We start from the raw sequence: 15651 nt of genomic DNA on the forward strand, positions 1-15651 counted from the left end.
TAATCATTAAAAAATGCATTGGGTAGTTTTTCAGCTGGATGTTCTGCAGGGTGCTGCAGTCTTGCACACAGGTCAGTTCCTGAGCCCAATGGGATGCCAAACATTCTCTGTGTTTCAGGATCCAGGAGCACCCAGATCTCCTGACCAGTGAGATCCCCTTAGCCTTGCATCTGTCTGATAAGCTGATCTGAGGGAAGATCTTCCCCTGTCTCTGGGAGGACCTGGGTTATAGGTTTGTGTATATAAGCCTGATGTTATATCTGCTTTGGGCATGTTCTCATGTGATCGTGCAGTGTGCATGCTGTGATTCATTTATAAAATGTAAAAAAAATTAATGTCTGTCTACTTGCACTGATTGTACTGTTATGTATGTATGTATGTATATATTTACTTGGTACATAGTAGGAACCCAGTAAATATTTATTGAAGGAATGATTGTGTACATCTGTTTCTATATGTATTTTAGCAGCTGTAATTTGTCTACAAGCTGTTATAGGCAAGTTTATAGTCACCTGCTACAATGTGACAGATGTCTCACATTCTCTGAGAACATGAGAATTGTTTGAATGTTTGTGATGTACTGTGTCTCTGTGCATTCTGACTGCATTTTATACACGTAATCTGGGAGTCTGTGGTGGCACTTCAGAAACTCTTATTAAACATCCATTATATGTCAGACCCTGGGTTAGGCCGCGAGCAAAACGACTTCTGCCTGCCCTGGTAAACTGGGGTGGATCTCCTGAAAGTGAGATTTTTCAGCAGGAGAAAAGGTACCCGAGCCGGGCGGGAGGCACGTGGGGGCGGGTGGAGCGGGGTGGACCCTGGTTCAAGAAGCTCCGCCCCGGGAGTCACCGTTTTTTTGGTTTTTTTCTCAGTACGGAACATTTTGTCCCGGTCCCACCACGTTTCCCTCCGGACTCTTTTGAGTGCAGCACTTCCGGAAGCTCCGGGCTCCTAGGCGCGGTGTGCGTGCTGAAGCCGGCTCCTCGGCTCCGTGCTCCCGCCTGCTCCCCTCGCGGCCGCGCGCGCCCGTTTCCCGGCCTCATGGCTGGGCTGACCCTGTTTGTGAGCCGCCTCCCGCCCTCGGCCCGCAGTGAGCAGCTGGAGGAGCTGTTCAGTCAGGTGGGGCCGGTGAAGCAGTGCTTCGTGGTGACGGAGAAAGGTGAGGGGGCGGGGCGGCCGGGGCAGGGCTGGGGTTCCTGGGAGTGCGGTGGGGTGAGGACACCCCCCAGACTTCAGCGTGCGGGACTCTGTACCCGCCCCTAGGAGAAGGGCCTGGGGTTTGAGTTTCTTTTCCAAACTGACTCTGCCCTAAATGAGTCCATAGGAGTCTGTTTCTGAAAGTCAAAGCATTCCCTTAAGTTTAAATAGCGCTTTCCGTTTATTATGCACGCGCACATACAAGATCTTATTTGGTAACAGTGAAAATAGCAACCTTTCAATAAAACCTCGGTAAGGCTTATTGAGAGTCAGCTGATTGTCAGGTTCGGTGCGGAGTTCCGCACGTGTTATCTCATTTACTTTTCTCAGCATTCTTGTTAGGTGGAGTGCCTTAACTCCATTTTACTGACAGGAAACCTAGGGCTGAGAGGAATTTGGTAACTTCAGCTTCAGTTTGTACAGGTAGTAAGTTGCAGACCCAGAATTTGATTACCAGACCTGGAGCTCTTAACCATCCTGTTATTTATTTGCTCAGTTTATTTATAAATATTTGTTGAATGCCTGCTAAGTGCCAGGCACTGTTGTAGTTCCGGGGGAATACAGCAGTGCACCAAACCAAACCCAACCCCTTGCCCTTACTTATGTCTTCAAGATGGGGAAGACAGCCAGTAAACAAATAAGCAAAATATATAGTGATAATGGTGGTAAATACTAAGGAGAAAGATAACTCAGGGAAGGATAGGGAGTGTGCGTGTGTGTGTTGTATGTGGGGGATGTGTAAGGGGTGTCGAGTAGTGTCAGTTACAGATAGAGTAACCAGGGAAGGCCTGGAGGTGAGAGAGTGAACATGTGTCTGTCAGGGGAGAGGAGCAGTCTAGGCAGAGGAAACTTCAAGCTCCAGGATACTTAGGAGGACTGTGCCTGGTATATTGGAGGAATAGCATGGAGACGAGGGTGACTGGAGTGAAGTGAGTGAAAGGAAGGAATTAGAAGATGAAACCTGGGTTCAGATTATGTAGAAACTCGTAGGCCATTGCAAGGGACTTTGGCTTTTACCCGAGATGGGAAACTACTGGTTTTGAGCAGGAGCAGTAAGTATGAAAGATTTTGAAAGATTCTGCTAGCCGTTGTGTTGAATAGGCTGTTGGAGAATAGGACAGAAGCAGGGAGACCTCTTGCAATAATCCAGGTGAGAGATCATGGTGTTGGACCAGGATGGTAGCCATGGATGGTAAAAAGTGATTGGAATGTGGATATTTTTTAAGTTAAAGCTGAGAGGATTTGCTGATGGATCAGACGTGGGGTATGAGAAAAAGAGGAGTCAAAGAGTCAAGTGTGAGTCCAAGGTTTTTGGCTTGAGCGTCTGGAGATATTTATTGACTTGTGGAGTACTGCTGTATGCTTCACATTCTGTTTGATGCTTGTCACATCGCTGTGCAGGAGGGTTGGCATGTATTAGAATGAGGATGAATTGTAAGGGTTTTTAATTGTAGAAGCATTCCTTCCTCTTACCTAGACTTCAAGGGATTTTCAGGATAGGCACCTGATGTTACCCAGGACATACATTTAGTTTCCTTCTAATTATCAGGCTGTCTCTCTAGGTAGCTCCCTCTTTGCCTTTCAGCAGAACAAGTGGTGGGAACTAGCATCTTGTGTCCCCACCATCGCCCCATGGTATCTGAGTATGTGAGTAGGCAGGCCGACAGTGTGCTAATAATCACTCCATCCTTAGCCTCTATTTTGTTAGCAGCAGAAGTTAGAGTAGGATTGTCAACGTGGCTCTGAACACTATACAAGCCATTGCACCTGCCTGGTTCTTTGTCATTTTATGTATAGATATGGCTGAATGAGGGAATGAGAGTGCTATATAGGAATGTTTCTTAAGCTGCAGATCATTACCCGTTAATGAGTCTTGACTAGAATTTTTGAATGAACTGGGAGTATATCCATATGTGGTAAAGCATAAGTATTCATAAAACTTTTTTTTGTTTTATATAAGGAATATGTATATGTGGACTGGGTTCACATTATGAGTTGTTCATTACTGTGGGTTGTCAAAACAGTTTAAGAAACACTACAGTGCAGAATAGTTGTGTTTCAGGAAAGAACAAGCCATTGAGTGGGAATTCTTCTTTGGGTCCTCAGAATATAGGCTACATGTAACCTTACCTCCTACCTTGTGTATGTGGCCTAAATCTTTAAAGAAAGCTCTTATTTTCTTAGTAAGAAACCATATGCTTTTCTGTCCACACAGCCTAGATGTATTGGAAAGAGTGCTGTACCTAGTGGGATGGGAGGGATGGTGTGGGATGAAGTCTTGCTCTGTATTGGTGACGTGGTCATGCCACTTAACCTCTTTAAGGTGAGAATAATTTCACAGGATTGTTGTGAGGATTCAAGTAAATAATGTGAGTGCTTTGTGCAGATGTAAACAATGAATGGCATTTATTGTGGGTATGTTTTTATTTTGTCACTGAACTCCTTCGTGTTTCAGCTGCTTTGTTTTGTTGCACTGATCAGGAAGGGCCCTGATTTTTCTTGGTCTTATTTTCTGAAAGGTGAGTGGGCAGACTTTTGTGAGAAATTGTTGCAAGAGAAAAGAAACTGGTCTCCAGATCACAGTATGCTTTCCTAGTGCCAGGTGTCAGCTTTAGTCAGGTTAGGTGGATCAGTGTCCTGTGTTTCAGGGCTTGTACCTGAAGCAGGTTCAAGTGTAGCTGAAAAAGAAGCAGAACACGTGAGCTGTGTTTCTTCTTTGGGTAGCAGGAAGACTACTTGGTCTGTCTTTTTCCTTTTTAGTGCAGTAAATTACTTAAAAATGTACTGCTCAAAAATGTTAAATTTTAAAAAAGCATAGCAAAAAAGGCAAAGGCAGGTTACAGTTTTTATTTTGCAACTTTTCATTTGCTTGGTCCTAATATTCTTCTCTGTGGCCATTATATTGGTGGACTCCCATGGAAAGAGCTTGAAGCTAGTAATGAATTAATTCAGGTACTAATTCCCTGGGGGACAGTAACCAATTCACTTACTTTTCTCTATTCGTTTTACTTACCTTAGTGTTCTGAAGATAAAGTGAGATAAGAGATTTACAGCTCCTTTGGACAGGTTTAATTTGATATTGATCACTAAGGGTTGGTAATAATGGTACCTACAGGCTACCGAAGCACTGCTTATTGTTTGAGGTTCTTTTGTCAGGGCCTCCCTCCGGCATCATTGCTGATCTGTTGTGAGGAGGAGCTGCATTATTACATGGAATTTACCATTCCTACCCTCTCTGGTGATATTCCCTTCTACTTGATGTTGAGTTCTTTGGGCGTGTAATTTTTATCATGGATCCTCCATAATCTTGAGATTATCAGGAAAGGAGGAGGAAGAGGTGCCAACACCAAAGACCAAATTCGAAGAGGAAGCCTGACAGGTTCTGAGCCAAGATGTGAAGGGGCCACTGATGTCAGCCTTGTGTCTGTCCCTCTGGAGAATTTTGGCAAACTGATGATAGGATGCCCCTGGAATTGTATTTGCTAGCTTAGGGATTTGAGCATTTATTGGCTTAGGGCTCTTGGCTGACGATGATCTCTCCCCCACCCCCTTACTGCTCAGGAAGTAAGGCATGTCGAGGCTTTGGCTATGTCACTTTCTCTATGCTGGAAGATGTTCAGAGGGCCCTCAAGGAGATTACCACCTTTGAAGGCTGCAAGATCAACGTGAGTGTTGCCAAGAAAAAACTGAGGAACAAGTCCAAGGAAAAGGGGAGAAATGGTGAGTTTCTAGTAACTGAAGGGAGTTTTCTCCCAGGGTGAGGAGGAAGTGGAATGGTGGGCTTCTAAATTTAGAGCTTCCTGGATTTGGTTTTGATATCCAAAATTATTCAGTGTATTTTATTACTCATTTTAGTCTTTTGTTTACTTCTAAGTCTGGAAAATCTGGGGGTCCTGATCCCTGTGGTAAATGCCATCTGTTGCTGGTAGCTTTTTTCGTGTGGTGGTCTGGACCTCGAGGTGGGTGGTTTTGGAACACAGACTTATTCCATTCCCTCTTATTTTTTTTTAGGAAATTCAGAGTCCCCAAAGAAGGAGCAGAAGCCTAAAAAAGCCAAAGTGGCAGATAAGAAAGCCAGATTAATTATTCGGAATCTGAGCTTTAAGGTGAGTGACAGAGGACACTAACACTGCCTCTTCTGAAAGCTGTTGGTGCTCACGGGTGGAACTCCTCACCAGAATGGTAAAATGGACATAATGTGTTTTGGGAATGAATCTTAGCCTTGTTGAATTCAGAAAATGGGCCTGTATAAACACAAACTTAAGACAATAAGGGAAGATGCCTTCCTGAGACAGGGAAGGAAAAGCTCTCTGATATCTGTCCTCTTGCTTCTTAGATACAGAGCAAGATGTCTTTTATTTAGAAAGGTTTGTCTTAGTTTCAAAAGTAAAAAAGAAGTAAAAATATTCAAGTTCTTCCTAATGAACTAATTTAGTAATTAATGTTTCATATTTATTTGCTGGGATAATTTCTCTTTTTTTTTCTTTACTTTTGTCTTCAGTGTTCGGAAGATGACTTGAAGACAGTATTTACTCAATATGGAGCTGTCCTGGAAGTTAACATCCCTAGGAAGCCAGGTACTAGCAAACCTTCATTTGGTGTGGATTAGATTATTTAACATAATGGTCTTATTCCATATTACCCTTGAATTAAGCACCATTAGAACTAGAAATGCAAGGTACATGTCATAGTCTTTGTGAACCCCAGCTGATGTGATATATATAAAGTATCAGGTACAGTGCTTGGCAAGTAATAAAAACTCACGTAATAGTGCTGGTGGTATTTCTAGTAAGGTATTTTTAGTTTAGGTGTCCCCTGATGGTATTTTTAGTTAGATAAGAGCTAGTATTAGAAGACAAGTTATAGTTTAAGAAAATGCATTGCTCTCTCCAAGCCCAAGTCACAGTATACTTAGCAGGAATATATAAGCTTTGAGCAAGGAGCTGGCTGGTTGGCAGGATATGGGCCGTCTTGCCAGCCTGTGTTGCTATAATTTCCTTCTGAGGCCTGTTGGCTCCCCACCTGCTGCTTCTAACATCTTTGTACATTTGCACACAGATGGAAAGATGCGTGGTTTTGCTTTTGTTCAGTTCAAAAACCTCCTAGAAGCAGGAAAAGCTCTCAAAAATATGAACATGAAAGAGATAAAGGGTAAGTTTTCTATACCCATACCATCGACCCAGATATTTCTGGTGTTTGGGTGAATTAGCACAGTAACCCACTTGTTATATTTTCAAAATGACTTTGCATTGTTGAGAGTCTCACTGCCAGTATAGAAGCTATTTTGGTGAAATATTCCTAACACTTGTTCTTAGAGTTAAACTCAAAAGAACCCATGTCATTATTACCTTTTCTTTATTTGGTGATGAGTGTTCTTGTAAATCCCTAATGAAAAATTTCCCTGAAATAATCACTGATAGATGTGGGTTGCTGTCTAGGGAATGTGGGATTTGCAGGTTTTCCCCTCTTGGTTATAAGCATTATTCAGCGTCCATGGGCTATTAAACTGACAGTGAGGCTACTCTGGATATTGATTTACCAGGTACTAAAGAAGGGATTGGGTTAGAGACTTCCTAACTTCTGAGTATGATGCAGATGATTCCAGAATGCCTGTTTTGCCTCTTGCTAGTCTGACTGGAAACTTGTTGGTCTAACTGGAAACACTGCTCTAATTATTTAAAAAAATTATATCTTATCCCAGTCATGATGGCTGTGTAGAAAGGCAAAATTTCTGTTCATTGATAAAAAGGGTAAGGTTTAAAAAGAATAGACAGCTACTAGGAGTTTTATTTTAGGACCACCATTCTTTGGTGAATAGCAAGTCATTTACAGGAGATAGAAGTATTAAAAAGATGTTACTTTTCTGTCTGACAGGGCGGACAGTAGCTGTGGATTGGGCTGTGGCAAAGGATAAATATAAAAATACACAGTCTGCTTCTGCCCCAGGTAAGGTGTGGTGTTGGGTAGGAGGGATTGTATGTTTTGGGGTGAGTGTGGAAACAACTCCACAATAAAAGTATAAAGGAACCTACTTGTCAGTGAGAATATTGGGCTGGATATACCAAAAGCACAAGATTACCCCCCAAAATGAGACTGAGGAGTAAGAAAAACTCTAAATTTCCTGCTGCTCAGAAATCCAGAGCTGTTTGTCAATTCATATTGTCCCATTTGGTGATCTTGTCCCAAAACAGGATCTTTTGAGTCTAAGCTCACTCCTGGGCGTGGATGTGAGTGAGGAGTAGGTCTGAGTTCATTGTTCCCTCTACTTGCTGTCCTTTCTCTGCTTTCCGTAATAAGGAATGATGGAACATTAAGAATAGGGAAACTTGCCCTGGCCAGTGTGCTCAGTGGTTAGAGTATCAGCCTAAGCACAGAAGGGTCCCGGGTCGATTCCCAGTCAAGGGCACATACCTGAGTTGCAGGTTTGCTCCCCGACCAGGAGTGAGAGGCAACCAATTAATGTGTCTCTCTTGAATCAATGTTTCTCTCTCTCTCTCTCTCTCTCTCTCTCGCTCTCTCTCTCGCTCTCTCGTTCACCCCTTCCCCCCTTTCCATTCTCTCTGGAAAGCAGTGGAAAGAAATATCCTTGGGTGAAGATTAACAAACAAACAAATAAAAAAGAATAAGGAAACTTAAACTTGGGTTTTATTTAGAAAACAGATGGCTTTTAGGCTACCAGGAGCTCGGAGAACTGAACGCACCGAGATTAAAGTTCATAGCTGGGCTTGCACGTGCGCAGTGCTGCCTGTGGTGCATGATGGTGGCTGTGTGGAGGCTCAGTTGCTGCTTCTCATGCTGAGCCAGGTAACCTTCAGGCTTTTGATGAATGAATGGGGCAGACTCCAAGGGAATCTCAATGATGAGGGGCTTTTGGTATTTTTTCTTCTTCATACCTACTCTTATTCTGTACAGTAAGAAAAATATATGAGATTCTATAAAACTAAAGGAACTAGGAACTTGAGGGTATTAGTTACTCTTGTTAAAATACCCTTATTTTAGATACTGAATTAATTGCTAACTTTCTTTACCTCCCTTTGTAGTTGAGACGCGACCTGAACCTAAACATCAGAAATCAGGTAAAGAGAATGGCAGGAAAGAAGAGGGCATGGGAGAAGAAGAGGAGGATGATGGTGATATGGGAGAGGAAGAGGAGGAGGAGGAGGAGAGTGACGATGAGGAGAATAAAGAATCAGAGGTGACCAAGCCTGTGCAGATCCACGGCAGGTAAGCGGCTCAGCTTGTTCTGAGACCACAGAGGAAGATTTGGGATGGTCTTTGTGGGGGGAGGACTTTCCCTGCCCCATCATTGTAGAATTGACCTGTGTCATGAAGTTGGATAGCCCCTCTGTCCACCCAGGTCCTTAGTTCTGAACTGTGCCATTGCAGAGCAGTCAAGAAAGCAGTGCCCTCAGAAGGCAGTGAAGAGGATCATTCCGATGAGGACAGCGGCCTGGAGGAAAGTGACAGTGTTGATAGTGGAGAGGAACTGGCTCAGAGCGACGCCAGCACTGAAGAGCAAGAGGATGAAGGTTTGCCTGGGATCTTCTAATTTAAGTTAATACTGAGAAACGTACAGCTCAGGCCTCTTTAAATAGGACCCTAAGGTGTTCTGTCAAATTTATATTGAAATGCCGAAGATGAAAACTTTGTATAAAGATTTTTTGATTTTGTTTTTTAAATTAGCCGGAGTGCTGTTTGAGGGTTAAGATTCCTTAGGAATTTATTTTTTATTTATTTTTAAAATATATCTTTATTGATTTCAGGGAGAGGAAGGGAGAGGGAGAGAGACAGAAACATCAGTGATAAGAGAGTCATTGATCAGCTGCCTCCTGCACCCCACCCCCACCCCCCACTGGGGATCAAACGAGCAACCTGGGCATGTGCCCTGGCTAGGAATTGAACTGAGATCTCCTGGATCGTAGGTCGATGCTCAACCACTGAGCCATGCCGGCCGGGCAAGATGCCTTGGGAATTTAAAACGTAGCTTAATTCTGAGGCACTACCTCTCTGTCTTGATTATCCAAGAATGTATAACTGGATAAACAGGATATTACATCTAAGTTCAAGGTGGATTTTAAACAACTCTTTTGAGATGGGTATAAAGGACCTCTTGGGGCATTTTGTAAAACTGTAACCAAACCCTATTGCTACGTTTATTAATGTTGGGTAAACTCAAAGCATTTATTGAGGGAGGCAGGTCATTACAAAATGAAGAATGGTCAATCACTGCTCCGTTAGTTTGTCTGGATGGGGGTTCTTATTTACTTATCAGGTCACCGCCTTCTGCTTCATTTTCTGTAAGTCTGGTATGTTGGTTGGACCATATAAGAAATCTGAAGAAATAAGCTTTTTCCATGAGGAGAGAATTGTAGATACCTTAGAATCAAACTTTTACACTGAAGGAACTATGAGACCTTGCATTCTACAACCAGATTCTTCTGTCTATTACCTTTCTTTCACTTGAAAAAATAATAGGGCCAATACATAATAATGAGAGAACATTAATAAAAAATACCTTGCAGAAGAATATAGTACAGAAAGTAAAAGTTTCTCACCAATCCCCCAAGGTTCCCCAAAGTAACCACTGTTGTTTCTTTTGTATCTTTCCAGAAAGTTTCTGTGTATATATAAGTATGTGTGTCTATTAGAAACAAACAGCAAGTCTGTCTTATACCCAGATTCTCAGCCACTTAGGGCCCCTCCCCAGAGACAACCAGTGTTATGTTTCTGGTATATCTAAAAGTAATTAATACCTTTATGGGCAAACACACACACATATACAACATAGTGTATATTTTATGTGTGAATGTATGTTATTTTTTTCTTCTCAAATGTTCTGTGTTGTATATTTCTAAAAAGTTTACATTTTCACAGCAGTATATGGAATCTCTTTTTTCCCCCATACTCTTACCACAGTGGATTTGATCTGTTTTTTTTTTTTGTTTTTTGTCAGTCTGTTGGTGAAAAACAGTATCGCATTTCTTGTGCTGATTTTCTTTAATTATGAATGAGTTTGAGTATCTTTTCATATATTCATTTGCGTATCCTTTGTTCATTTTTAATTGTATTTTTCCTTATTGATTTATATATTTAAGAAGTTAGCCCTTTGTTGTATGGCTTACATTAGTATTTTTCAGTTTGTTGTTTTTCTTTTTACTTTAGATGTACAAGTCTCAAAGAAAAAGAAGAGAAAATTACCCTCTGATGTGAATGAAGGGAAAACTGTTTTTATAAGGTATGTCTTTTTACTTCAAGAACTGCTCTATTTGTGTTGCCATCATAGGTTTCTTACCTCCCTCCTCTCCTCCTTCCCTTTCCCCTGCCTTCCCCCTTTTTTGCACTAGTTCTGTTAGCTAGGCCAGAAAGTTAGATGCCTCTAAGACCATTAGCACATCTGGCTCTAGGAACATACCAAGCAATGAGAAACGTAGGAGAATCAGAACTATATACAGAAGATAAATATGAGGGGTCATCATATCTTGTCGTCACTTAGATTTCATTCTTTGTAATTGGGGTGGCATCATTTGGAAGAAATCAATTCTTCAAGTATGACAGACATCTTGCTTGCTGGCCTTTGTTTTTGTTTTTTAAATACGTTTTTATTGATTTCAGAGAGTGGAAGGGAGAGAGAGAGAGAGAGAAACATCAATGATGAGAAACATCATTGATCGGCTGCCCCCTGCATGCCCCCCTCTGGGGATCGAGCCCAAAACCCAGGCATGTGCCCTGACCAGGAATCAAACTGTGATCTCCTGGATCATAGGTCAGTGCTCAACTGCTGAGCCACGCCGACTGGGCTGGCCTTTGTTTTAAGGGGAGTGCTGGGACCCGGGGACACCAGTTGTCCCAAACAATTTCTCTCTTCATGCCTAACTTATCCTCTAAAGTAGTGTCTAGAATAAAGTAAGGCATCCCATCTGTTTCTAGGGAACCTGAGGGAGGGAGTTGGGTACAGATGGATTTTATTTCATGTCGCCATTGCTATTTTAGTCCTACCGACTGCGGTAGATCGGCATTTTCAAAAGGTCGAGGTACCTTCAGCTCGCCTTCAAACTTGCTTGCTTGTTCTCTCTTAAGTACCAGTATGCAGGGCCATAGGAATCTTATTTGAGAGATGTGTATTTTATCTTCCTGTACAGCCTCCTAAGATTGTTTTTATTATATAGGCAATTTATGTTTAGTGGAGGAAATTTAGGAAATAAATGTGCAAAAAGACACAAAAACATTAACCTTAATCACTACTCAGAGAACACCCACCACATGCCCACATCATCATAAATATTTACAAAGATGAGTTTAGCCTATACGTGCTGTGCTGTAACCCATTTTCTTTCTTTACAGCATGTCTCTCCATAATTTCTTTTTACTGTGTTATATGGAATTGCTATATAAATAATTTTGTACTCATAGAGGATTCTAACAGGAAGGAAGAAAAATCACACTTAGAAGCCTGTGACCTCAATACCAAGGATACTGTTCCTTATACATCTTTTAAATCAGGGGTGGGGAACCTTTTTTCTGCCAAGGGCCATTTGGATATCTATAACATCATTTGTGGGCCATACAAAATTATTGACTTAAAAATTAGCTATGAAAAAAGCTCCTAGATTTATTGAATTTTGAGTCCTGCTTGCAGTTGCCTTGGCAGGGCCAGACCGCATGATATGGCCCTTGGGCTGGACGTTCCCCACCCCTGTTCTAAATTAACAAAGAACCTAGGAAAGTAAAGGGATGGAAGAAGTAAAACTACATGATGAGGTAAATGAGAAGTAGTAATGTAGCTAGGATGAGTCTTATTGCAGAATATTTTTTTATCTGTTACTCCATAAGATAGAACCATTTATGGGGTTGTTAACTGAGTTTAAGAGAAGTAAAATTATAGGTATTTATTTGACGCTTTTTCTTACCCCTGGAAGGCTGTGCATAGCTGGGAAATGAGGACTCTACACTGTGTTGAAATTTAGTAGAACAAAATCTCCATCCAACATTTTTTAATCCCATGGAGAGAAATAAGTAGTTTTTTTTTCTCACTTAGCCACAAAACTTTACCATGTTTGTTTTTGAGTTATTTTGAAGGATTTTCTTTTTTAAAAAAATTTTCTTAATTCTTTTATTTTTTAATTACAGTTGACATTCAACATTACTTTATATTAGTTTCAGGTGTACAGCATAGTGATTAGATAATTATATAATTTACAAAGTTACCTGCTCAATAAGTCTAGTACCCACCTGGCCCCATACATAGTTATTACAATATTACTGACTATATTCCCTGTGCTGTACTTTACATCCCCATGACTGTTTTGTTACTACCAATTTGTACTTTCTAATCTCTTCACTTGAAGGATTTTCTAACTTTTGTAAAATTTTAACTGAAACCTGGATTTCATAGCAACATGGAGGAGAAAATGGCTAATCGAAAGAGATACACATTTGACTTTTCTCATTAGTCTACTGTGAGTGTTTTGTTTGTAATCAGGGAAAGTGATTTTGGCCAATTTAAGTGAAAAAGCAGGTTTGTCAGATAAATGTTAGGTTGGTTCATAGATTTAAAGTTGTCAAAGAGCAAACCTCAAGAACGGGATGAAACTCTGGACAGTTCTGGGACCTCCGCTGCAGGAGGCAGTCAGTCTTTTCTCTGAGGACACTCCACCACTTTTGTGACTTCTTAAGGTATAACAAATTCTGTAGGATGAATTAGTCTAAGTGTACAACTCAGCAAAATTTTTCGTATTTATATATATGAGCATATATATACATTTACCTATACATGTTTATATATATGGATGTATACATATATCCATGTAACCACCACCCAGATCAAGATATAGAACATTCTCAGCTCCCTGGAAGTTTTCCTTGGGTGGGGCACTGCTGTTTTGAAATGAATCTGCATCTACAACTTCTGGTCTTTGTATATGTCTGTTCAAGTTTTAAATTCCTGGGAGAGAGAATCTGATTGGCATAGGAAGGTCAGGGGGCAGAGTCATACATCAGAAAGCTGGCCAGTGGAGACCACCCCTATCGGTGCTATTCCTGAACAAGGGAGGGTGGTCATGAGCAAGGGAATCACTCCAGTTGGTGTCTGACTTCTTTATGGATCTTACTTTTGTAATTGACCTTTCTTGTGACCTAATTGTCTTCCATAGAAACCTGTCCTTTGACTCAGAGGAAGAAGAACTTGGGGAGCTCCTCCAGCAATTCGGAGATCTAAAATATGTCTGCATTGTCTTGCATCCAGACACAGAGCATTCTAAAGGTATTTGCTGTCAGCTGGTTAGGCCCTAAAAGAGTGAGACTACTGCCATGGGCACTGACTATGGACCCCTTCTGGGGGCTCCACATTCAGCCCAGGTTTCAGTGGTCCATAGAAGCACCAAGGACGTTCTGAGGTTGTCTTCCATGAGGTCAAATTCAGTGTCTTTCATTCGACTGCCAGCCATAATTTTGTCTAAGCTTTTTAAAGCCCGTATTTACCTTAGGGTGATGAATTCCATTTGTTGTTCTTTGAATTTCAAATGAGAGCATCTCATGGGTATTAATTATTCCACATTGCTTGACATTACTGGGATATTTTTTAGTTGCGTTTGTTAGAGATAGAAGGTGATAGAAACTTTGTCGTAGTGGTAATAGTCAGAAAGAAAACTATGTAAGAGGAGTGCTGCCTTTGATTTTTTTTTCCTAAAGCTATTTCTTTGAGCTTCCAGGGTTGACCACTCCTAATTTCAGTATATTGCTGTTCATAATTGATTTCATCAGTTGCAGTCATTCTCCTAAAGCAGTGAATTCTTAAATTCTTAATTCATTCTGATTCTTGATTTCTTTGCAAACTACCAAAAGCTGTGAACCCTCTCCTCAGAAAAATGCCACTTCTGAGGGTTTGTGGGCTCTTTGGAGCCTCTCCATGGATTATTAACCTATATTCTAAATTTTCTTATTTTCCAAACTGATGTATTAGTTTCCTTAATAAGCATAGTTTCCAAACTGAGTATTTTTGGATTTTACTTAGCTAAAAAAATGTGCATAAAGCCTTATGATGGAAAGAAAATGGACTGCTTCATGGAGATTAGTGATCTAATCCCAGCTAAGCCATAGACCAGCTGGGTGATTTTTGGCAAGTCATTTAACCACTGTGGGCTTCAGTTTCTTATCTAAAATTAGTGGGTTCAACTAGAGTAATCACTTGAGGTGCCCTAAGCTCTGATATTCACTTATAGTTCTTGGACCTTCTCCATTTCCAGTATGTTTTTCTGAAAACGGGCAACTAGAATTGCATAGAATGTTCCAAATATGGTAGTATATTGCTTTACTGTGATGTCTTTTGTTCTTTTTTGAGTGTGTGTGTATTGGGTTGATATTTTCAGCATGTAGTCTATAGTGGACTTGCTTCGATCTCTGTCTTGGTCTGTTAATGTTAGCTGAGAGTTAATGATCTTAATGAGCATAGTTTTCATTATTTTTTGTAATGCATGTCTTTCCCTAGCTCATACTAAATTTTTCTGGCACTTTTTCTGCCTACTCACTTATACAGCCTTGACCTCCTGCTCCAGTTTATCCCTGTCAGCATTTCATTTCACTGCCTGGAAGAGCAAAATATTATCTGCAGACTTTTAGGGAAGTGTTAAGACCGAACCCAGTATTGACTCTGGAAATTCCAATGATAAAATTCTTACCCATTCAAAGAGAAGTACCTCTTTTTTTCATATTGAACAAATAAGATAATCTGTCTATTAGAAATATTTCGTCCCCATATTTCTTTATTATTTGTTTCTTCATACTGAGTATTTATTAATGCCAGGCACTATGCTAGGTGCTAAGGATATAGAAACAGCCAGGAAACATGGCTCTTATTCCAGATGCATCCAGTCTTTTGGGGAAGATGCCATCTGAATGGTGCTATAATAGAGATGTGAGTGAAGGACTAGCAGGGTGGGGCACTCGGCTCTGCCTGGAGGAGGCAGGGAAGATCTCACTAGATGGTGACCCTTGGGTTGGCCTGCCCATGTGTTCTTTCAGTTAGTCTGCTGCCATTCATTCTTATAGGGGACAAAAGATTAGTGCCCCAGGAGCTGTAGGAAATATATTGTTGTTTTCATATATGAGGGAATACTAACAAAATATTATGAAACTTATATTTCTTTTTTGGAGGAGTTTCCCATAAGGTGAACTTTTCCCTCCTTTGCTTATAAAAGCTGTTTGTTTGTTTTTTAATCAATAGCAGAAATTAGGATGGGTTAATTGACCCTGCATCCAACCAGTGAGAGGAGGTACCTGTGGAAATTCTGGACTGTGGGTTGATAATTGAGCTCATGGATTTCTGGTTCACTGCTGTGTTCATTTGATAGAGGCCTGGGCCTTTTACTCCAAGAGGCAAGTGTCCCCTTATCTAATGCCTCCCAAGTAACAATGATGGCAGTGAGATCTGTGATTAATTTCAGGGTTAAGTGGTTG

The 15651-nt window shown here is 41.0% G+C and overlaps 1 protein-coding gene across 1 annotated transcript in view; it reads left to right on the forward strand.

Moving 5' to 3' along the window:
- Positions 1-920: 920 nt before the first annotated feature.
- The window catches only part of RBM28 (RNA binding motif protein 28), a 28060-nt gene continuing 13329 nt past the window's right edge, over positions 921-15651 (forward strand). Inside the window, exons 1-10 of the mRNA XM_081147359.1 lie at positions 921-1162; positions 4762-4920; positions 5212-5306; positions 5702-5777; positions 6259-6351; positions 7075-7146; positions 8241-8424; positions 8587-8729; positions 10363-10435; positions 13350-13459. Of these exons, the coding sequence (XP_081003485.1) occupies positions 1045-1162; positions 4762-4920; positions 5212-5306; positions 5702-5777; positions 6259-6351; positions 7075-7146; positions 8241-8424; positions 8587-8729; positions 10363-10435; positions 13350-13459 (1123 nt within the window). The 5' untranslated portion in view covers positions 921-1044. The remainder of the gene's footprint in view (positions 1163-4761; positions 4921-5211; positions 5307-5701; positions 5778-6258; positions 6352-7074; positions 7147-8240; positions 8425-8586; positions 8730-10362; positions 10436-13349; positions 13460-15651) is intronic.

The sequence above is a fragment of the Miniopterus schreibersii genome, assembly GCF_964146895.1.
Source record: "Miniopterus schreibersii genome assembly, chromosome: 9".
Taxonomy (NCBI): domain Eukaryota; kingdom Metazoa; phylum Chordata; class Mammalia; order Chiroptera; family Miniopteridae; genus Miniopterus; species Miniopterus schreibersii.